This window comes from Stenella coeruleoalba, assembly GCF_951394435.1.
Source record: "Stenella coeruleoalba genome assembly, chromosome: 5".
NCBI classification, from domain to species: Eukaryota; Metazoa; Chordata; class Mammalia; order Artiodactyla; family Delphinidae; genus Stenella; species Stenella coeruleoalba.
Window position 1 is genome coordinate 96564392 of NC_137150.1, and position 25339 is coordinate 96589730.

A 25339-nucleotide genomic window follows, 5' to 3' on the forward strand; every position below is an offset into this window, starting at 1 on the left:
ACGTAACAACTTTGTGAGGTAGTTTCTATTACTTGCCCCATTTTACAGCTTAGAAAATTGAGGCACAGAAAGATTTAAAAATCTGGTTAAGCCATACAGCTAACGTCAGAGCCAAATTGGAACCCACATACTCAGTCACCAGAGCTCCTGGAATTCACCCCCATGTTATACAATACAATGAATTCATAGAGAAATGAGCAGCATGCTGAGCAAGGAAACTACCTGGGGGTATCAGGGAAGGCTTCACAGAGGAGGTGACATGTATGCCGGGTCTTCCAGTTGGAATGAGAGTTGAAGTTAAAGGTGTGAAAGGTGAAAGACAGATAGGGAAGAGACACAGGGTAGAGAATGGCAGCCAGACTAATCTGATGAGCATCTGGGTAGCCTGGAGGAACACAGATGCATGAATGAGTCAGTAAGTTTGGTTGGAATGAGCTGGCCAGGCTTTCGAAGAGTTCAGCATCAATGTCTTCACTGTGTGGGAAACCCAATTTTGCCTGACACTTGGCTGAAGATGAACTGGAAAACAAGAGTTCCCAGCTTGTGTTTGTTGGCTTCTCTGCCCTGTCCATGCTACATCCCACATGGCTCTTTAAATCAGTGGTTTTATTTTCTTCCCTTCATCCATTTTCAGATAAACCCATCCCTTGTGTGTGTCTGCTGAAATGAAGTTACTGATCACATTTTAAAATGGAATCCTTTTCAAAGGAAAAACTTTTAAACTGAATGAGCACATGTATCCTAATTACCAAATACTCATCTATTGTAGCCTAGGCCCTCAAAGTCAACATTACCCACGATGGCAAAGTCAAAAGTACTTATCAAGAACCAGTGCTGGATGTGCTAATTATCTAAATTCCACTCCCTGTTTTTTTTTTTAATGTACCCCATTTACTGGACCAACTATTACAAGAATCTCTCTTATGAGCAGAATCCAGATTATAAAACAGGCAGAAAATAAGATGACAACATATTATTTGCACCAAGTATTTCCTTGGATCCAGTAGGTAGCAAAGTGAACAGTGTAATTTGCTATGTCGGTATGATGTTGTAATGATTTCAAGATAATATGGGACTGGGAGTATTGCCATACTTATTTTTATTTTGTCAGGAGTAATGTACCAGTATGGCAATAAACAAACTTTGATTTTCACATGAGACAAATAGGTTATTTATTCTTCTATGGTGTAAATACACATTATTTTCTATGACCTATTTTTTTTCCAGCTCACCTAAATAGTTTGTGGAGCTCATGAAATAGGGAGGAAACATGAAGGCAATAATACATAAAGACAGGAGGCATATCCAAGAATATAGCCACGTCCAGTATCATGAAACGATGATTCTGAACTAAAAGCTTTTGAAATCCTTATAATAATCATTAAAATAATAGTGCAAGAAGACAGTAAATATAATAAATGAGAGTTATTAAAATATACCATTATCTTTGACATACGATGGTTATTGGGCATAGTTATTAATGCAATTTACCCTTTTATCACCGCACGGGATAGAAAAGAGTAGGGTTTGTTTGTTTCCTTTTTGACCCATTCATAATGATAATCGTTTAAAGCCAGCCATCTTACTGTGTTTCCTCCAGCAGAAACAGACCAATCCACCCAAGAACTCTTCACAACTAAGTTTCCACGAACAACTGAATTGGCAAAGACAACTCCGGGTAATGCTATTTCCCCACCTCTGGATAGTAACTTTTCCTTCTTTTTTAAGCAGGAAGAAAATTTTCTTATAAGAATGTAATTTTTCATCACAGTGAGTTAAGTTTTTTCATTGCATAGGTACAGGACATCAGCCAAATAGGAATATTTGTATGAATACCAGTTGAATGTAGGAAAGACAATTTCTTTAGTTAGAGCTGTGCTTTTGAATGTATGGTTGACTGCTTCATGCTGATGACTAAGAAAGAGAGCTCCCATTTTTTTTCCCTTGCTTGACCTTCTTTTGCCTCATTTTCCACATCTGATAAATAAGAATCTTTATTTCCTTCTCCTTCTTCTCCTCCTTTCTCTCTCTCTCCTCCCTCTGTCCCATCTCCCAAACTTGATCAATGTGTTGGTATTGTGGCCTGAGAAAGGAAACTCGTAACAAGAAAAATCATTTTTTAATGATGAATTAATATTAAAACATCCAAGAAGCTTTATTTGGGGGTCTCCTTATATTATTTTTTCCTTCTACTTTTTGGGCAGTTAGCTCATCTACACAGAGCTGCCTCTCACATCTTCATGCTCTCGGTAGTCTTTCATTTTTATATCTTTCTGTCCTACTTGGACTGTAACCAGTTGCAGATTTCTAGTATTTTCGTGTTTTCTTTTTTTCCCCTTAATTACGCTCTTTTGCCCATGTCTACCTCTAGCATATGGGAGAAAGCCCAAAAAACAAGGGCAAATAATTTTTAAAGAGTTGTAAGACAAATTTATTGTACTCAATTGTCAGTTATAACTGGGGAGGGAGCTTTGTGGAAGAAACAAAGCAATATGAGGAGATGATAATTAAAGAAATCTAATCTTAAGGTATATATTTTATAATAAGCAGAGCAGTACTTGTTCTAAATAAACATGACTGACAATACTCTCTACAGTACAAGACAGTTCTTGTAAATTTTGTAAAACTTTTGAACTTGTTTCATTTAATTTTTATAATGGTTTAAATGTTTATTTTATTATTTACTTTATTACCTTTCTACTTATTTTTAAAATAAAGTTAATATACACAGAAGTAAGGAGCCAGTATAATGACAGCCCTCCCACACCCTCATTACTAGCTTCAGCCATTAACAGCAGGTGTTCAAACCTATTATATCCATACCACATCCTGATTTTTATATGTTTATTTTTTAATGTTTTTGCAAACCTCTTTAATGTCTGGCTTGATAGAAGATAGCTGGATTCTCATAATCAAACACATTGATGTTTTTACAAAAAAACATATAAATACTTACAATAAGCAGGGTAAACACTTTATTCAGCTCAGGTTGTATTGCCAAATGAGAAAAAGATTTCAGCTTTTTTTTTTTTTTTTTTGCGTCGCGCGGGCCTCTCACTGTTGTGGCCTCTCCCGTTGTGGAGCACAGGCTCCGGACGCGCAGGCTCAGTGGCCACAAACCCGTGTCCCCTGCATCAGCAGGCGGACTCTCAACCACTACGCCACCAGGGAAGCCCCAAGATTTCAGCTTTTCAAAGCTTTGTAGATTTCAGAATTGAGGGTAAAAATCATAGACCCGTTCTTTTCTTGTTTTTGCTTTTTCTTACTTTAATGGGAGTATCAATATTTTTATCAAATTGCTTCTAGAACATGGTTTTATTAGATGAGTTTCACAGTTGATTGGTTGTATATCCAGGATCTGATATCATTCTATGAATTGTCTTAACATACTTATATAATGTACTGTATTTTAATTACTTTCTTATGTTCTGAAGATCCTTAGCTTGAGCCTAACTTGTGCAGCTCTGGGATTCACACTTTTCTAGACTCATGCCAAGGCTCTTTAAAGTGGGCTCACCAGAAATGCATTTCCAACCTGGTCCAGGCCAGTAACCCTTCTTGGGAGTAGAGGGTCAACTTTAGTAACAGCACACTGTGTGTCCTAGGATCACACTCTGACCCAACCCTCATAAATGCGTGCCTGAGCTCTATGGACAAGGAGGTCAATCTACTGTATTATTTTTATTGTGTTGTGTTTTGTTTCTAATAGTAGGTATCAGATGTGCAAGACAGTGCACAACAATTTGAGAGATGCTGTAGGCGTGAAATTGTTTCTCTTGGTCTTCATACTCCACCCACGCATGTACCAGGACCTTGTGGCTTTTTGGTCTCCAAGCCCTCAGCAGTGGGGCCAAGTGCTCCAAAGAAACTTAGTGTCTAAAGCCTACAGCATGAACCTACTAGTAGGATCTCCGGCACATTTTCTCTGCATCATTCTTGCTTCTTTGTCTGCTGATACAATTCCCTGCAGCTATAACTGAAACCCTGACCTAACTCAAGCTTCTCTCCTTTTCCCCTCTCATCTCAACCCATGGTAGAAATCCACTTGGCCAGAGGCATCCTGGGGACATTTTGATTATTTTACTTATTTCAGCCCCCTGATCCGTATGCCGCCCAGGGCATAAGGGCTCCCTGGGTGTACCCTTGTACCCTTCTTTCCCTCTCCCTATACTGGGCAAAACAAAGGTCCTTCAAGGTATTTCTCCTGTAATCCTTGTTTATCTATTTTTGATGTTATCTTTGTCAAGTATTTTTAGTGTTCTTTTAAAATAATTTTTATAAAACTCTTTAGATATGAAGCCATCTTTTAAAATTATTTTTATTATTAGTCACCAAAAGCTATGTGGAGATGATATTTACAATGTTACATTCTCACAATGCACCTTTGTCTTTTTTTTTTTTAGTTTAAAATTGGAACCCTCAATCAGTTTTCTCAAGGCCATGTGTTACCTGGTGATGAGCTATGTGAATAACTCACAGCCCAAACATAAGTTATATTTCAGCTCCTTTATAAAAAGTTCTTTCAAGATTTAAGTAAAGACTGTATAAAAAATAAAACCAAAACTCTGATCCTGTGGCTTTGAAATAATGAATGTAGTGCTGATTATTTCTACACTCTTCTCTGTTTCTTTTCTAAAGTTTTAAAATTCATATGTGTTCTAGAATGATACTAATAAGAGCCACGATTCTTATGTTTCTTTAAGCAAAAGCAATCTAACATTGAAGAAATTAACAAGAAAGCTGAAATATGTTCAACTGACAGGGAATCCTACCACTCTCAAAGAAAATTGAAGAAAACCATTTGCAAATCATCATCACACATTTTAGGGCATGTGAGAATTGATTATTTTTAAATAAATCAGTACCTCTGTTCACTCTAGTTATTTCACTTTGAAAGGAGCACATTAAACCTACAGAGAATTTCAGTATGTGTCTGCTGGTTTTGGCCTGAGTATGGCAAAATTCTACTCATCAGTCCTCGCATAGGAAGTTTATAAATGAGCTACATTATAATCTGTTTTGCAGGTATATTTTTTAATGTGGTAGGCAAGGCATTTGCTGATTTATGGTTACATAAATACCCATTCAAGATGTGAACAAAATCATTGAAAATGGTGTAATCTACTTAACAAAGTTTGCAAGAAAATTTTTTCCAGTCTTAGCTAAAGCATTACCAAGAAAGTTGGTGGCAGGAAGCAACGTGGTGTGTCAAGGGTGGCAGAGGAGGGAAGGCAAGGATAGACACATCCCAGGATGGATGCACACTTTAAAAGCTTAGGGAGCAAAAATATTTCAGCTGAGTTTCTCATGAATTTGCCTGCTTACAATGGTCACTAATTTTTTAAATGTATTTGACAACTCTTCATTAATGGTCCTCACTGTGCCAGGCCCTGGATAACAGGAGCAGGAAGTAACAAGGTGGCATGTTGGTCCAAGGGCTGTCTGAGTTCTTGATCTTTGCTCACCCTCTCTTGATGGGCAGGATACCAGAGGTCATTTTCTCTCATCCCTAAAGCTTTAATGGATGGCACTAAGTGAGTATTTATTCACTTCCGGGTTCATGAGCTAAGACAATTAGATACAGACCACATGTTTCCACTCTTTTCTTCTTACATACCTAAAAATATTTTTCTTTCTGCCTTTAATATTATTTGTCTCCTTTGGCAAAATAATGTTTCACAGTGACTCCCTGATTGAGAGATGTGAATGGATGGATGGATGGGTTGATGGACAGACGCATGGATGGATGGAGGGGTAGATGGTTGGCTTATATGTTTACCATATTAAGCAACCATGTGGTGAAATAAATGCCCCTGAAAAACATGGACTAAATGATGACTAATCCTTAACACACGTTACCAATGACCTACCTCACTTTGACTGTGTGCATCTTTAATTTCCAGGCATGAATATTTTCACTTGCTTTTTTTCCTTCAGCATCAATGCTGTAATGCATACTTGGAGATTTAAGGATATTCTTTATACTTCCATGCAAAGTGTACAAGCTGTTGGTCTGTAGAGTACTAAATCTCCATTTATTGAGCTCAGGAGTGCTGGTGATTAAATGTGAAGCGTTTCCTCTGTTTCAGCACCACACAGATTGTATACAACTCCTGTGAAGCCCAGAACACCTGACAAACCACACATCAGGCCTGGTAAGTTGTTTCTCTTTCTGATGACCTAAATAATCAGCATATCTAAGAAGATATAAAATGTATTGAGAAATTCCCTGGCAGTTCAGTGGTTAAAACTCCGCGCTTCCACTGCAGGGAGCACGGGTTCAATCTCTGGTCAGGGAACTAGGATCCCACATGCTGCATGGCACTGCCAAAAAAAAAAATATTGAAACAGCCAAATATACCAAATGATGCCTATATATCCTTAAACTGAAATAAATTACATACAAAATTCTGATCCTTGTGGGTAAGTAGAGAGGAAATAACGAATCCATGGAAGTGGCAAGACTTGACTGAGATTTTTAAGGATAATCAGATTTAGATACCACCACGGAAGCTTAACAATATAAAAGCATTTTTAAAATAGTATTTTTGCATAAATCACACACACTCTCCCCTCCTCCTTCAGTTTTCCATGGCAATTATAGAGATAGCATTAGCATTAGCTATGATATATTACATGTTTCAAATGTTATCTTTTGAGAAAAGACCTCTTCCATTATAAAAGACTTGTTCTGGGAGAATATTTTTACTTGATTCTTTCAGATTAAAAAAAACCAAAAATACACATTTTACAGGTTTTAAACATCAAAGTAAAGTGAAAATAAACTGGAAAATACTTTTTTTTTTTTTTTTTTTTTTTTTGCCCACAACATGCATCTTGCAGGAACTTAGTTCCCTTACCAGGGATCGAACTTGGTCCCCAGCAGTGAAAGCACTGAGCCCTAACCACTGGACTGGTAGAGAATTCCCAGAAAATACTTTAAATCTAAATTCACCAAAGGATTTCGGATCTCCCTCACTGGAACTATTAGTGAAAAGTTAACTTGGGGGTTGATTTGGTCCATATAAATCACTCCTATGCTAACATACAAGTTGGACCAGAGACTCTGGTGTTTTCTGCCCCTTTTCTCCTCTGTGATTCTAAGAAGTTTTAAAGTTCTAAATGAAAAAATGGCTTATAAGCTAACATTCCCGGTGAACATCTCTCCAGGCACATGGAAGAAAGAACAAATACATTTTTCTTTGATTTATGGAGGAGCCCATATTTTTTGGAATAATCCTCCGACTCCATGTGATTTTTCTATCATGATAACTGTTGAGAATTTAACGTGTGGCTGGTTATATTAAACCTTTCTACAAAATAAGGAAACAGTAACAATAATGGCTAACAGTGATGGTGTGCTAACCATGCATCCTGTGAGGTAAGGCTGAGGAAGCTAAGGCTTAAGAAGGGCTGGGAAGTGGATTCGAAGGCAAGCAGTCTGGCTTAAGAACTCACTCTCTTAATCGCGATACACTTAGTGCTTTTCCTTGAAAACTCTGCTAAATGGAAGATAAAAAGCTGACTTCAATGTTTTTGTACTATTATGACTCTCAACAGAGCAGGAGAGAAATTTCAATGGTTTTATCATAGTTCTGAGTTTAACGGTGGACTTGGGCCAAGATTATGAGGGAGCGTATGTACCTAGAGACTCCTCCAAAGTGACCACGAACTTATGTGTTAGGAGGCCTTGACAAATAAATACACATCAAGTTTTGGGTTTTCTTTCGGCATATGTAGTCCTGATCTTTCTTCAGTCCCATTTTGGAATGTATCTAGTGCTTATCAATGAAGCCAGCTAGTTCCCACTTAGAAATATAAATTCCCTCTATTTTTTCAAGCCCAGTGATCACCTCAGAGTACATACTCAGGCCTCAAATTCAAGTCTATGATTTTTGTACCAGACTTGTGATTTCTATATTCTGAACAACAGTTTTTGGTGAGTCATCATATTTTTATCGCCCAGTTAAATGACTTCCAATTCTCTGGAAAGTTTTATTTTCCTTGGCTACAAATTTTCAATTAAAAAATGTCTAAACTACTTATTTCCCACTTTATTGTAGTTCTGAATAGGACAACTACAAGACCCAAACCCAGTACAATGCCCAAAGGGAATGGAATGGAAACAGGTAATGATCACAAATTTATTTCCTTTTGATCCTATTAAACTCTAAATGTTTTCATTCAATTTTTATAATTTTGTTGAATGCACATTTCAATTCCTTTTTTTACCAGTTTTGTTAGTACAGCCAGTTTTGGAAGTTCATAGAATTGAAACTTGTAATTCATTCTGAAGTCAAAATTTCAACAACAAGAACAAAATTTCAAATGTCTCTGAAAAGATTAAAATATAGTTTTTCACTTTTCTCAGCCTAGTCCACTAAATCAGCTACAGCTACAATATATAGTCTTGATTCTTAAAAATATCCTGAATATGAATTATTGAATTAAAATATCAAAATAGCTGTTTCCCTAACTTCAAAACACTTTCTATATACAGGTTTGGTCTTTGAGATTGTTATCACTTCGTTTTCCAGTTTATAATTTCGCAAGTACCACTGAAATTTTTTTAATACACCCAGATCTGTTAGCCACCTGGAATATGACATTTAAATGAGAAGAGCAGTTAGCAAATGATCACCCTGGTTATAAGCATATCAGTGTTTCCAAATCATTCAGTTTGATTCAGTGACATTGCCCTAATCCAGTCTCGTCTATGGAATATCATACAGATAAATAGAACAATGATCTGATAAAAGTTCAAACACTCAACTCACTAAGTGGATAAATGGTAGTTATTAAATGCCTTAATATGGGATTGCATTGTTCCCTTGAACTATTTTTTAAATAGTGCAAATCTTGTGCCTGCTTGTGTAAAAAAGCATAAAAATTAGTTTATTTAATATGTATATATAAAATCAACCCATAATTATTCCCTAATGAGAAAGAGATATGAATACTACCTGAAGACATGTATTCAGTCTAAAAACGATTTAGGGGCTTCCCTGGTGGGGCAGTGGTTGAGAGTCCGCCTGCTGATGCAGGGGACGCGGGTTCGTGCCCCGGTCTGGGAGGATCCCACATGCCGCAGAGTGGCTGGGACCGTGAGCCATGGCCGCTGGGCCTGCGCGTCCGGAGCCTGTGCTCCGCAACGGGAGAGGCCACAACAGTGAGAGGCCCGCATACCGCTAAAAAAAAAAAAAAAAAAAGATTTAGATTTTTTTTTAAGTGTGTGTTTTTGTACTCGGTTATTACAATGTCTGAAGTTCTAGGAATTCACTTCCCTTCAATTAATGAGGCAGATACTATAAATTCCTGACTCATGAAAAGCAAGAAAGCATTCCAATATCTATTTATGCTCAGCTGTTCCTTTTATTTTTCCCAAGTGGGATTAGGCAGTTCATAGTGTCTCAGATTGACGTAAACAGTCTGGCTCTAAACAGAGCCACCTTCTTAATATTCAAAATAATTCCCTGGAGTTTACCTAAGTACAAATAGAAGAAAGCATTTATGTTAACAAAACAAAGAACAAGTAGCTATGATCAAACTTGAAAGCCATTAACCTTCAGTATAATCAAGCATTGATTCTCACAAGGAAAATTCTGTCTTTTGGAGGGAAAACAGAGCATTATTATATTTTAGTTTATTAGCAATATAAATATTTTTTCCAGAGCCACTTGTAATACAAACTGACATCTGTTACCCTCTTGTGTAGATAAAGTCAACTTTGTAATAACTCACCTAAGTTAGCTTTGAAAGGATGATCTCTTACCAGGACTTCTTCAGTTTAATTAGTTGGTTGCTGGTAGAAATAGATTGATGGACTACTGAGCCCGCACTCCACAACTACTGAAGCCTGCACACCTAGAGCACGTGCTCTGCAAAAAGAGAAGCCACCATCACAATGAGAAGCCCACGTACCGCATTGAAGAGTAACCCCCGCTTGTGGTGACTAGAGAAAGCCTACGTGCAGCAATGAAGACCCAAGGCAGCCAAAAATAAATAAATAAATAAATAAATTTTTAAAAAATGAGCAGACAGGATATTAGCAAGAATAGAGATCTAAACAGCACCATCAACCAAATAGACTCACACAATTATGGTGAAGTGACATGGGGCAAAGGTATAGAGGGAGTTCAACAGAGAAAGGACAGTGTTTTCAACAGATGGTGCTGGAAAAACTGGATATCTGTATGCAAAAACACTAAACAAAACAAAAACCAAGCAAACAAAGAACTCCTCTACCTAAACAAAAAGGAACTCAAGGTGGATCATAGATCTAAATGTAAAATGTGGGGCTTCCCTGGTGGTGCAGTGGTTAAGAATCCACCTGCCAATGCAGCGGACATGGGTTAGAGCCCTGGTCCAGGAAGATCCCACATGCCGCAAAGCAACTAAGCCTGTGTGCCACAACTACTGAGCCTGCAGTCTAGACCATGTGAGCCACAACTACTGAGCCCATGTGCCACAACTACTGAGCCCATGTGCCACAACTACTGAAGCCCGCATGCCTAGAGCCCATGCTCCACAACTAGAGAAGCCACCTCAATGAGAAGCCCACACGTCACAATGAAGTGTAGCCCCCGCTCGCAGCAACTAGAGAAAGCACACATGCAGCAGCGAAGACCCAACACAGCCAAAAATAAATAAATAAATAAATAAAATTTATTTTAAAAAAAGAAAAGAAATAGGTTGATAGGCACAGGTAAACAAAGCTGAGCTCATTGTTTCCCCTTTCCTTGCTCCACTACCATCCCCAATCAAAATGTGTTGCACATGTTCTATGTTCTGATGTCTGTCTATTGGGATCCCCCTTCAGGGAAGGACTTGCCTGACCTACCTGAAGGGAATGAAGTCAACAGACAGTATCCCACTGTCATATCCTTCACAGTCAGCCTCAGCTGAGAGGGCCTTGATTGGAGATATGGGTGGTACATCTCCTTGTTTACCACAACATATAACAACCAAATGATACTTACCTCAGGAATGCAAGATTGGTTTAACATTCAAACAAATTAGTGTAATTTACCACATTAAGAGAGCAAAGGAAAACATCATATGATCATCTCAATAAATTAAAAAAAAAATCAACCATTAGACAAAGTTCAAAAAACATTCATGATGAAAACTCTCAGAAAACTAGGAATAGAAGGAATTTTCCTCACTCTGATAAAGGGCATCTGTGAAAAACCTACAGCTACCATCCTATTTTACAGTGAAAGTTTAAATGTTTTTCTTCTAACATCAAGAACATAAGCAAGGATTCCTACTTTTACCCCTTCCATTGAAAATAGAAGCAGAGTGTTAAGCCAGTGCAATAAGGCAAGAAAAGAAGTAATGGTATAAAAATTGCAAATTACAGATGCCATTGTGTAGCATATTATGAAAGGAAAATTTAACACCTCTTGAAGTATTTGCCTGGGAAATAGTGTCTTGAGAAATTGGTGAGAAAAAGAATGTTTTTAAATCTGTTCTCTTCAGGTTGTAGACTTACATGAGTCCACATTACTTAGACTGTGCATAGTTTTGATCTAACTTGTTAATAGAAATGCAGGTATTCACATCAAGTTTCTTTTCTTTCTTCTCTGACCCAGTCCTACTATCTCATTCATACTCACTTCTAACCTCTATTGAGTCTTAATGAGATACCATTTTTGTGTTAACTGATTCCTTATCCAAGTTTGACATTTCACCCATAATATGTATGTTTGTTATCCATCTCACATATATTTTCCTATAGCTTTTCTTGCTGAAGTTTTCAGCACAGATATTTTACATATAAAAAAATCAGTTGATAAAAGGATGTGTTTAGGATTTATAGGACATATTCTTCATGATTTTAGGCCACTTAATGTTGTGCCTTTGGAAAACTAAAAAAGAAAGATTCTGAGGCCTCAAAACTATGGTCCTTGATTCTTTGGGCCTCTACACAATTCTTTCAATGATTCCATAAGCCCCAGGAATCTTTAAATTATCTTGAGCAAAGTTTCTTGATTTATAACATCATTATAGATATTTACCCTGCTTTATGTTTATTTCACATGTATATGTATAAATATTTCTCCACCTTAAAGTTAGAAAGTAGCCTTCAGAGAATGAAGTTTTAAGTAGGTCATTTTCCCAGCAGTCTGCTTTTTCAGGGTTTCCAGAGATGTATCTCAGCTTAATTATGTTCTACATGTTATAACCAACTTGAGATCTGACTCCAGAGATGCAACAGCATGCCCTAGACCAAGGGGATTGCACAGAGTACAATCCCACAGACCAAACCCAGCTCACTGTCTTTTTTTCGTAAATAAAGTTCTATAGAAACATGGCTTGCTTTCACAATATAGTGGCAGAATTGAATAGTTGTGACAGAGACAGTATGGCCCACGGAGCTGAAAATATTTACTGTCTAACCCCTGCCAGAAAAAATTTGCCCATTCTGTGCTAGACAATCTCTCCAACTTTCTCCCTATGGAAGGAAGCTGCTGAGTTGTGCAACTATTCTTTCATTCAACTGACATTTATTGAAAGCCCATTATGTGCCAGGCAAAATGTAGTTTGGAAAGCACTTGGCACATGCGGTTTGGCAGATATGTTAGATACCTGAACCCCAAACTCCTTTCTCTACTCCTTCTTCTCCTAATGAGGAATCCACACTTCACTGACCCCACACGGAGTATGCCTGACAACAAGAACCCAGACTCCTCCAAGGTGAGGAATGTGTTTGTCTGAGCTGTGGCTAAATCTTCCAGTCTGCTGGCTCATCACCCCTGACTTTTTAGCCAGGTGCTAAGGTTTGGAGACAAGGATGAGGAAACCAATCATCCATAAATACCACTCCTTTTGGTCACAGGGAATAGTCTCTGTTACATTTGGAAATTGATTCCCAGTTTACTGTGTTTGTTTGCAAAGCTTCTGTTACCATGGTTAAAAATACCCAAATCCTTACTTCATTTTTGACAATAAATTGCTAAAGGGTGAACTATGTAAATCCAGATATTTTTGGAGAAGTCCCATATGGCAATGGAGGTTCACACTGAAGCTGAAGTCTTGGTTCTTCCAGAGCCAACTCTGCCCTTTAGAAAACAGTGGATTAATCCTGCCTGAGGGAAAAAGAATTCAGGTCACAGCCTGGGCCAGACTGGCTGATTGCCAATTCCTGAGGATTCTTTCTCTGCAATAGCTCTTATTGGCTTCTCCTTTGCCCTCCCATTGCCTCTCTGCTACCTTTGGCATTTATTTGCTCTCCTCATTTCAGGGCCGCAGAAGTTCACTGGTCTCCAGGTCCTGTGCTCACACTGCTCCTGGCTGACATGCAAACCACAGCTAGGTGGAACCAAGGCCAGAACTAGAGCTCAGTCTCCTGTCCGCTGTTCAATGCTCTTTCCCTGCGTCCCGCAGCTGCCTTCTGCTGGGTTCTTACCAACATTCTCATCCACTACTGGCTTTTCTCTGTTTCTAAAGGCTGGACAAAGTCCAGTTTAGCAGCTGACATTCTATTGATTTGGGTACTTAACCTATAAGAATCATAACAGTGTGATGCTTCCATCTCTGCCTATACAGAAAGTGACAGAAAATGGCTCGTTTCTGCTGATTTCTCCCGTAACTGGAAAAGAGGCCAGGGATGTTTACATGTTTGATCTTATTCATAAAGTAATCCTGCAGACTTTTGTATTCTCTCCTACATCTCCATTTCACCAGCCTGTGACTTGTTGGATTTGCATGTGCCTGGTTGGGAAACCATGTCATCCTTGTATTTCTGAGTTCCACACACCAGTGGCATGGATGAATGACACGTGCTTGCCAGCCATGGCTGTTTAGCCCTTACCCAGTGGTGGCACTTCAAACCACCCAAAAGAAAAAGTATAGGACTTGAGGGCTAAAGTCAGAGTCATTGTGAAGAGTAAGAGAAGCGTTAAAAACAAAATTCAACCAAGTAAATTTGAAGATTTAATTGGCTTTATTCAACAATTTCTGAATCAGGCAGCTTCCCATTTAGCAACCAGAAGGGCACTCTGAAGGGTTGTACAAAATGAAAGGTTTTTTTTATAGGAAGAAGGGTGGGGCAAGGGAACTATTAGAAAAAGAAAAGAAAATACTATTTTTAGGCCAGGACAACTTCTTTTTGGGTAGAAGGGAGTTGCATGGGTTTTAAGTAGATTGCCTCTTCTTCCTCTGGGGGATGAAGGGCGCAGTGCTGACCAGAATATTCCAGACTGGTTGATTGAGATTACATTTCTGGGGAAGGTCAAAACTGCAGTTAAGTCAGCTTTTAAGTCTAGGCTTGGTATCATGGGCTTTAGCACAAGTGATGCCGTTTTGGGCCTGTGGTTTTCTCTTTAACATAGGGAAGAAGATGACAGGAAAAAGCACTCTGTACTATCCCAATTAGTGCTTAGGAGATGGGCTTTGGAGCTGGGCACACATGGGTGTGAATGCCTCCACTTCAGCTGTGAGTCCTTGGGCAAGTGCTTACTCTCCCCTTGCCTTGGGTTTCCTCATCTGTGAGACCCGGGTGGTATCTCCCACCCAGAAGAGTTGTATGGATCAAATCACGTCATGAATATGTAAGGCGCTTGCGCAGTACTGGATCAAAATACTTTGTTTTCTTAAGGGTGGAAAGATTTGGAGAAAGGCTATGAAGAAGGATCTACTGAAGTCACACATAGCCTACTAAGCTTCTAGAGGATATAATACAGTTTTACCCTCAAAAAATAGTGGTAAATCAGATCTCAGCAAGCCACGTTATCCTGGTGACACAAATGAAAGCACTCTGCCTTCCCTTAAGCCATGGACAGAGTAACCACCCAAATGAGTCACTTCCCACCTCCATTACCACTAAGAGGAGGGCACAGGAAGAAAACTAATGAGCTATTTCTTCTCACAATGCCTGTGGGATGAGCCACAAAATAGTCAGTGACCACAGAAACATTTTATTCCTACCACAAATCAACAGCAGTTGATTCGTGGCTACATACATTCACCTTGATTTTATATGTTATCTCTTATTCAAATAGCAGAGGGTGTGGGATTGTAATATTGGGTTTCATAAATTAATGTTAATCATAATTATTATTATAACTGTTAATAATACTAATAAGTTAATATTATAATGCTGACTAATGCCCATTATAGTTATAATAATTTCATAAATTAATGTAAAAATATCAGCTTCTGTTGTATACTTAATATATCTGCCTACACGTTAAATGAGACTGGGTGTATAATGTCCCTACAGAGTCCTGGAACTCAAAACAGGGTTGTTGTTGTGCTTGTCCTTGTTAATATACTAACTAGCATTTTAATTCAATGTTTATTCTTATTTTTTAATTGGTGAATTAGAGTCAGGTCCTCAGAGTATGGATTCTCTTTTTAGGGTGAGCCATTATATCTAAGATAATATTTACTTTTGAGATTCTAAAAAACGTCTGTTCCTATTATTTCTTAATGAAGACTGCCGGCCACATCAGGGAAGATTATTTTATAATGTAAAAGAATAATAATTTTTAAAAAGCAGGACAAAAGCTAAATTGGTTCCCTCTACCCTTAGGATTGCTACCCAAAACCCTAGAACCAGATTGTGTTTGAGGGACTTAGGAGATAAAATAGCGCGCAAAGTAATTTTCAGGTCAGTTTCTTCCAAACAGCAATTTGGAATTCTAGGCGTGCCCAGGCCTAATTTACAAATCTCAAAAGCACAGATCCAGTCTGTGGCCTAACCAGCCTTCTAGCCAAGAACTCTCAAAAAATATTTTTAAAGTCAATTCATTAAGTACAAACCCAAACACAGTGGAATTTTAAGGGTTTTCATTGGGGTAGAGGAGTTGGAGAAAAGTTTTTTTAAAACCACAAAATTTGCCCATGAATATTGGCAAAAAAAAAAAAAAATAGCCAATCACTGTAGATGAACTACTCCTAGCAAAACAGTATCACCCAGGCAGGCAGTGCGGGGTGGACATCATAGAAAATTAAGGCAAAACCACGTTCTGCAATCAAACACTAACTCTGCAGAGAAAAAAATCACAACTAATGAATGCAGTAGGGCTTTAAGTTTTTTTTCCTATACACAGATGGGAGAAGCCCATCAAACTCTCGGAGCACAATAAGTTTCTGTGAAGACTACTTACCACATTTTTGCTATCTATTTATTCTGTCATCCTCTCTGCTCACAGGGGTCAAGCAAGCACCACTGCCATCCGGTACTGATGGAAATGTGTCAGTGGACTCTCCTTACTCCACAAAAAAAACAGGTAAGGAATAAAATGCTGACTCCCTCACTCAGCTCTGCTCCGAAACTTGTAACTGCAAGTTACATGTGCTGCAGCAAAAAAAAGTAGCATCCTCACCGTCCCCAAAGCATCAGAACCATGCTAACAGTACAGGGGTATTGCTAGATAAACATACCAAAATATTATCTTCAGGAAAATAAAAAGCACTTTATGCACAAATTGAATATTAATAAGTACCTCTAACGAGGCACTGATTTAATAATTACTTTATATAATGTTCTGAGGGGCCACAGTGGACAAATGCTGAAGCGTAACGGTGGATTCTACCTTTCATCATATACAAGTTTTGTTCTTATGTAATTTATTATAATATCCTTTTGCCTGAAATGATTTATGTTTCTAATTTGAGGCTGTGCTCTATATAATAGGCCAAAATTATGAAGCGATAATATCTTTGCATTGAATAAGAACTCTGTGCTTTTAAAAGGATGCTGTGAAACCTACTCTGATGTATTAATGTCTGGGTTAGAGATCTGTATTGTATCCTCACCACTCACTCTCCCTCCCGCCCTGCAGTACATGCACACACGTGCACAATTCCTAATATCCCAGGAAGTACTTAAAGCCACAGGGTATTTTCCTGGATTGTCAATTTTACTTGAAGATTTTTAAACCAACATATTATGCAAAGAAAGAGATGAATTTTTAAGCTATAACACAAGACTTAAAAGAAAATTTGGGTTAAGGTGGTCTGCTCCAGGTACCTCTAGCCTTGTCCACCTTTGTGCAGATTATAAAAAGGTGTCTCTTCCCTTTGCCCTTCGGGCAAACCATTTAGAAAAACGTTCCTTTCCTCTGGGCTGGCAGCCTTGCACCAGGGCTCATGGGTGTGTGAGAGAGCAGAGTGGATGTGAAACTTTGCCTTCCACTTACAGCTCCCTGGCCAGGTGCCCGTGTGTGGTGACTCTGCTCTCCATGGCCACAGGCTTATTGCTTCTGCCATCAGGGCTATTTTGTTGTAATCGTTTGAGAAGTTCTGAAAGTGTTTGTTTAATTATAATTACATAATAGAGTTGGAGGATGGAGTGGAACACCTACTAAAGGAGAAATTATATGCTTTACCAACTCAAAGCTAAAATGGTGTAGGAATTGTAGCCTGCAAATCAAAGGCAATTGGAGATAATGAGACACAGAAATGCTACTGTCGAGTCTATATAGGAAACTAAAGATGATAAATTCTATACATCTATTTTCTACTTTTCCTTTCAAAGGGCAGATGTACTGATATATTTTCATCTATAATTAGAGAATATTTTACCCATACACAAATGTGCTTCGTTATCCCTGGGTACGTTACAAGCACTAATTTAGAAGAACATCAGAAAGTATTGCAGGCACTTTTCTGTAGAATCTATTCTCTCTCATCCAGCTGCTACTTGTCAAACATTATATATTTTTAAAACCCATGATTTTTATAGAGTGAATCCTTATGACCACTTTATCTGTAATATAATCTCCTAGCCACAATCCCAGGCACTCGTCGCCCACCCTTGCCACCTAGACCCATGCCCCCACGAAGAAAGCCTTTACCACCAAATAATGTCACCGGAAAGCCAGGAAGCGCAGGTACGTCAATCACATACCTTCCTTCTCCCTCCTTGATCTCACTGGCCAAACGCAAGCCCTTCTTGGTGTGATAGCTCAAGCAATGGACGAGCCCTTGGTGTGTGTGACATGTGCCTGTTTTGGCCCCAAAGACCAGACTGTAAATTATAGTTTTGAGGACTCATATCCTGATTCTGGGTGGATGGGGAGAAAGCAACCACCCATGTCCATCTAGGCCAGTTTGCTTCTTAGATGCTGTGTGCTTTGTGCTGAGACAGAAGCTATCACAGTTTCTTCAAAAAGTGGATTATTTTGGATGAGATGTTTTGTGTTGCCAACCCACCAGGTGTAATGGAAAATATCGTCCACTCATCATCCTGTCTCTTGAGATAGAATCTTTTACATCTCATTGATAGCTCCCTTGTCCACCAGCCTTCATGCTGACCCCGGTATTACGGTGCAAGGGGAGAGATTGGGAACTGGAATACTCAGGGTGACTGAGCAGGTCTAGCCTGTGCAACAAGGCAGGAATATATTTTAAAGTCAAGCTGCCTCTCAGCTTGCTCACATGCCTCTATCCTAGGGCATGTGTTGTCTTCTTCCCATAGAATGACCACTCCGAGTCACCTGGGATACTTGTACTTCATCCTTGTCTTGAAGAAGCCTTCTCTAGCTCCCCAAAGGAGACTTAGCATTGCTTCTCTGTTCTACTTTTCCTTGAAACATACCTCTATTAGAGCAAACCACCGTTTTATACCTATTTGTTTGTGTACTTGTCTTCCCCTACTATTTCATGAGCTCTTTGATGACAGATGACATTTTCTCTGAATTCCCAGAACCAAATCCAGTGTTCATTGACTGAATCCAGTAATCATTGAGTGAATATGTGAGTGAAATTAAGAATCAGTGAACCTAGTTCAGAGCAAAGATTCACCTCACTTTTCTTAAAGTTTCTTCCAGTGGACCTACCAGCAGATCAGATCATGTTCCCATTTTTCCTCCCTCTTCCTTCATCTCTACTTCCTAAATATTCTGTAGTCAGAATCAGGATAACAGTGTTAAGGACAGCTGTGAAAGATGAAACTGATAAGGATTTCTGAGAAAGAGAATGACTGTCACTCTTTTCACAGGATGAAGGAGGGTGTGGTGATGGAGAAGCTTTCATGATGTAGCAAGGGGACAGTGGTCTCTAGATTGTTTTTTCCATCAGCTGAAAGAGGAATCAGCCTCTCATCCATGCTGATGGTGCCTTCCTGGGTCCAGGCCTAGCGACATGGCCCCAGTGAGGAGACCAGGTTTTCCTCATTAATTGTAACCTGGGGCAGCTGTGACTTGAATTTCTGTAGCTTTTAGTTCAGACTGAAAGTGATGCCTCAGTTTCCCCCATGGAAGAGTCAGGGGAACCTCCCACCACAGAGCTCCCCTACAAGGCTGTGTGTCTTCAGTTGCACCTCCACGGCCTTGGTTCCTGCCATATGAAACCTTGCTCACTGCCATCAAGAAGTGTAGCTTTGGTATAACTCACCCAGCCTGTGGGATGGTATGAACACATTCCACTTCTGAGATTAACTCTGGTGCCCTCCCTGCCCCATGCTTTCCACCTCTAACTCAAAAGAAATGACTACACTGAAGAGCCAAACACAAATGAGGTCAGTTATACAGATTTGGCCTGATGACCATCACAGAAAGTGCGTACGGAATTCAGGAAATCAACTCAATGTTCTGGGAGTCCTCTGAACACAAGACTTCTTGCACATGTGCCTCTGAGAACAGTCTTAGGCTACTACAAGGCATCTCCACCTGTCCCCTATCTCCAGATCTACCGAGGCCTCTCAGTCCCGCTCTCCTTGCCAGGACGAGTGCTGCTCTGCACCCTCTAAAAAGCTCCTTCAGGCTGCAGTGCAGTGTCTCATGGTTTTCACTCACCCTCTCATTGGGGCCTACTCCCACCAGGACCAGGAGCTTAAGTCTGCAGGGGCTGGACCAGCAGCCCATCTGAATGGCTCATCCGTGATTCTGTGCTGGGCCACAGTCCTTGGGTCAGTCTTGTACCCCTTGACTCCCTATTGTCTGAGAATGATTCCTTTTCCCAGGAGGACTATAAAACCTAATCTAGCCTCCACTCTATTCTACCCATACTTGCCTAGACCTTGGGATGCATCCCATTTGGGAGACCTATAGGTGTTTTTAGAGTAGAGGAGACATTGTTGAATATAGCATCTCAGGGTGACACTGTTCTAGCTACAGGCCAGAATCACAGACATTACCTTAGAAACTTCTTCTTCTTCCCCCCCAGCCATCTCCCATGCCTGCCAGTTAATCTGCAGTGAGGCCACTCCATCCCCTTGACATTTCTCATGTAAAACCCCTTCCATCCAGTCTCACTGCTTCTTACATTGTTCACCTCCTCTGCCCTTGCCTACGCAACTGCTTTAATCTCTTGATTTCTCTCTCTGCCACCAGCCTTGCAACTTAACTGTTCACCCTCTCCTCATCTGATCATGTTACTTCCCTAGTGAAGATCTTTTAATGGGTCCTTATCACCTAAAAATAATATCTAAATCCATGGTATGCAAGGCCCTTCATGAACTGCCCTTCCCGGCCCCTCCGTACTCTGCTCTCACTGCTCCTGGCACTCTTGGCTCTCACCCCTTCAAATTCAACACGCCATGTGATTTCATGCTTCCCTGACCTGGTTCTTCCTGCAACCTCTGACTAGAATACAGCTCTCAGGCTTACCTACTGATCACTTCTCCTCTTTATTGGTACATCCTCTGGGAAGGCATTCCTGCCCTCCTCCCACCCAACACTCATCATCTTTCCCTGTAGACTTGTCCTCTCTGAGACCTTATCCCATGCTTTCACAATATCTATAATGCTTCAGTATAATTTGGCTCACACATCTCTCCCGATCAAGGACACCAGGTCTTATTTTCTCTCTAATCCTGGCATATAGTGCCAAGCCACATGGTAAGCGCTAATAAATATTTATTGAGTAAATAAATGGGGAACTCAGCAGGGCTCCCTATAAAGCCTGAATCCTTTGGCTCTACATTACAGGAATCATTTCATCAGACCGAGTAACTTCCCCACCCTTGAGGGCAACACTCAGACCTACTGAAGCCCCCTTGGAGAGAACAGAGACAGATAAAAAGCAACCAACAGCTCCTGCCTCAGGAGAAGATCTTGGTTAGTATATCAGTCACTTCCCACTGGATGCTTAGCTACGAAGTACTAAAGGATTTCAAACTAGGGAGAAAAGAGTCCCAGTTCTGGATCATCTATTTTACTCAATTTTATGATTGCTATGAATTTTTTAATTTAAAAATTATACTTATTTCTAATGTTTTATTATAGAATGTGCTCCTTCCCTTTGCAGACATAGAATGAAGTTCCCAAGATCTTTAGGAAAGTCTTCCTAAAAAGATCTAGATTACCCAGTGCTTCTTACTAAATCACATGCCATTACTAATTACGCATATCTTAATTTATTAATGAGTATTAGCTACTTGGTTGTAATCTTTGAATCATTATTTATTACACTGAAGGGCACCAGCAGGACACAATTAAAGGCCTTTTAGTGTGGATAATATGTGTAGTAATACTAATAATAATTGAAATCAAATTGCAAGGAATTGACTAGGAGGCATATGTATTAAATATTTATAGTTTTACTACTTTTTCATTGTATCTTCCATTCTCAGGTAATATGACGGACTTTAGTTCAAGTCCAACAAGAGAAACTGATCCTCTTGGGAAGCCCAGATTCAAAGGTATGTATGACTGGCTCCAAATCTCCATTTTAACAAAGCTATCTTTGGTGGGTGTATCAGTCAGCTGTTGCTGTGTAATAAACAACCACAAAATCTTAGTAGCATACGCTAAAAAGGATTTATTTCTCATGTGTCTACAAATTGCCTGGAGGTCAGCTGATCTACCATGTGTTTGGCTGGGTGGTTCTACTTCTAGCAACAGGTACAGCTGGGCCTCTTATAGGTTGGGCTCAGGTCTGCTCCACATCTGTTTATTTTGGTGCCCAGGATGAAGGACTAACAGTGACCCAAGAGAAGCTATTCTCATGACAGTACAAAGTGAAGAGAGGGGGAGTCCAAAAACCTGACCACATTTCAAGCTCCTTCTTGTGTTATACCTGCCAATATTCAATGGCTAAAGAAAGTCACATAGCCAAGCTCATAACAAAGATTGGGGAAGTGTACTCCTTCCATGGATATAGAGAATGTTTTTGAAATATTTATTTATTTGTTTGGCTGCACCGGGTCTTAGTTGCAGCACGTTGAATCTTTGTTGCCGCTGCGGGATCTTCATTGCGGCATGCAGGATCTTTTTAGTTGCAGCATGTAATCTCTTAGTTGCAGCATGTGGGATCTAGTTCCCTGACCAAGGATCAAACCCAGGCCCCCTGCATTGGGAGTGCGGAGTTTGTTAGAGAATGTTAGAGAATGTTTTTGAACAGTAATCTAATCTACCACAGTAAAAGAGAGATTATATGATATAGAACCCAGTATTTCCTTTTGTGATATGTTTTTCTGAAGTATAAAATTTGATAAATTTCAACATATGTATATACCCATGAAATATCATCACAATCAAGATAATGAATACATGCACCACCTCCAAAAGTTTCATCATGTACCTTTATAATCCCTCCTCCTCACTCCTCCCACCCGACCTCTAGTCCCTAGGTCACTATATTATAGATTAGTATGCATTTTTGGAAATTTTACATAAATGAAAAAAATACAGTATGAACTTTTTGTGTGTGATTTCTTTCACTCAACATAATTATTTGGAGATTCATCCATGTTGCTAAATGTATCAGTAGTTTATTCCTTTTTATTACTGACTAGTATTCTATTATATGGATATATACTAATTTATTAAAACTGTTCACGACATTTGGGTTGTTCTAATAAAGCTGCTATGACCATTGATGTACAAGTCTTTGTGTAGACATATGCTTTCATTCCTTTTGGACAAATTCCAACAAGGAGAATGGCTAGATTGTATATAAATGGACATTTAACATTTTAAGGAACTGCCAAACTGTTTTCCACAGCAGTTGTACTGTTTTACCTTTGTGCCAACAGTATATGAGAGTTCCAGTTCCTCCACATCTTTGCCAACACTTGCTATGGTCAGTCTTTTTAATTTCAGCCATTTTAGTAAAGGTGTAGTAGTATCTGATTGTGATTTTATTTTGCATATCCCTAATGACTAAGGATGCTGAACATCCTTTCATGTCCTTATTTGCCATCTGTATATCTTTTTTGATGTGTCTGTTCAATTTTTTTTGTCTATTTTTTATGGAGTTGCTTATTTTTTTATTATTGAGTTTTAAGAGTGTTCATATTTTCTGGATTGAAGACCTTTTTCAGATACACACTTTGCAGTGTGTATTTTCTCCCAGTGTTTGGCGTCTCTTTTTTAATTTTAATGAAGCTCAGTTTATCAATTTGGTTTTTTATATATAGATTGTATCTTTTATGTTATATTTAAAAAGTCCTTGACTAATCAAAGTTCACAAAGACCTCCTCTGTTTCCTTCTAGAAGTCTTCTACTTTTACATTTAGGTCTATGATCTGTATTGAGTCAAATTTTCTATATGATCCAAAGTATGAATGCATTTATTTTCTCACTTATGGATATCCAAATCGTTCCAGCATCATTTTTGAAAAAACTGTTGTTTCTCCACTGAATTTAATTTGTACCTTTGTCAAAAATCAATTGTCCATATATATGTGGAACTATTTTGGGGTTTTCTAGTCTGTTCCAGTGATCTACTTATCTACCTTTCCATCAGTACCACAGTGTCTTGATCACTGGTTTTATAATAAGCACTGTGATCAGGTTATGTTAGTCTTCCAACATTGTTCTTATTTTTTAAAGTTGTTTTGGTGACTCTAGGTCCTTTTATATTTCCATCTGAATTTTAGAATGAGTTTCTCAATGTCTAAAAAAATAGCCTGTTTATATTTTTATTAGAATTGCATTGAATCTGTAGGTCAACTGGGAAACATTGACAGCTATACAGTATTAAGTCTTATTACCTATGAACATGGTATATCTCACCATTTATTTAGGTGTTCTTCATTTCTCTCACCAATGTTTTGTAGTTTTCCATGTAAGGAAAACCATAAAAGTAGCATTTTTTATTTCAGTTTCTAATTGTTCATTGCTAGTATATAGGAAAACAATTGTTTTTTGTTCAATGAGCTTGTATTCTGCAACCTTGCAAACCTCTGTAGTCTTTTTGTAGATACACTGGATTTTCTACCTACAGAATCATGTCATCTGAGGGGAAAGTTTTACTTCCTCCTTTCCAACTTAAGTATCTTTTTTTCTTGCCTTTCTGTACTGGCTAGAACCTCTAGTGAAATATTGAATAGAAATAGTGAGGATAGGTATCTTTTTCTTGTTCCTTATATTATGGGAAAAGCATTCAACCTTTCACCATTAAGTATGGTGCTTCCTGTAGGTTTTTCATAGATGCCCTTCACTGTGTTGAAAAAGTTTTCTTCTATTCCTGCTTTGGTGAGAGTCATTATCAGAAATGAATGCTAGATTATGTCTAATAATTTTTCTGACTTTATTGAGATGCTTATGTGGTTTTCCTTTTTTAGTGTGTTAATGTGTTAAAGTAATTGTTCTTGAGTTGTAGGCTACCTTTGCATTCCAGTGACAAATTCCACTTGGTTATAGTGCATTCTCATTTTAATATATTGTTGGATTTAATTTGCTAAAATTTTGTTTAGAATTATGTTCAGTGAGGGACATTGGTCTGTAGTTTTCTTGTAATGTCTAAGTCAAGTTTTAGTATCAAAATGATGCTGAATTTTTCTTCAATTTTCTGAAAGAGTTTAGAACTGGTGTTGCTTCTTCCCTAAATATTTGTTAGTATTTACCAGTAAAGCCATCTGAGCCTGATATTCTCCTTGTGAGAAGGGTTTTACATGTAACTCACTTTCTTTAATAGGTACAGGACTATTTAGAATATTTTTTTCCATAGTGAACTTTGGTAATTTTTGTCTTTCAAGTTATTGGTCCATATCCTCTAAATTGTCAAGTTTATTGGCATAATGTTATTCATATTCTCTTCTTACTTTGATATCTGTATAATTTGTAGTGATGTCACCTCTCTCATTCCTTTTATTGACAATGTGTGTCTTTTTTTTCTCTTTTGCCTAACCAGTCAGGCTGTAGGTTTATCAATTCTTTTGATCTTCTGAAAAGATCAACTTTTTTTCATTGATTTTGTCTGTTATTTTTCTGTTTTCTATTTCATTTATTTTTTACTCTGATCTTATTGTTTCCTTTTTCTGCTTAATCTGAGTTTCATTTGCTCTTCTATTCTAATTTCTTAAGGTAGAAGATGAGCTCATTGATTTTGAGCCCTCTCTTCTTTTCAGATGTGGAATTTAGTGCTACAAATTTTCCCCTAGATATTATTTAAGCAGCATCCAAAAATTTTTGATATGTTGTGTTTCCATTTGTACTCT

At 38.5% G+C, this 25339-nt stretch overlaps 1 protein-coding gene across 1 annotated transcript in view; it reads left to right on the top strand.

Annotated features, from left to right (window-relative positions):
* Positions 1-25339, top strand: part of ABI3BP (ABI family member 3 binding protein) — a 258261-nt gene that overhangs the window by 199691 nt on the left and 33231 nt on the right. The window contains exons 50-56 of the mRNA XM_079921882.1: positions 1601-1678; positions 6090-6155; positions 8064-8129; positions 16161-16238; positions 17739-17843; positions 20883-21011; positions 21527-21595. Coding sequence (XP_079778008.1) covers positions 1601-1678; positions 6090-6155; positions 8064-8129; positions 16161-16238; positions 17739-17843; positions 20883-21011; positions 21527-21595 — 591 coding nt within the window. The remainder of the gene's footprint in view (positions 1-1600; positions 1679-6089; positions 6156-8063; positions 8130-16160; positions 16239-17738; positions 17844-20882; positions 21012-21526; positions 21596-25339) is intronic.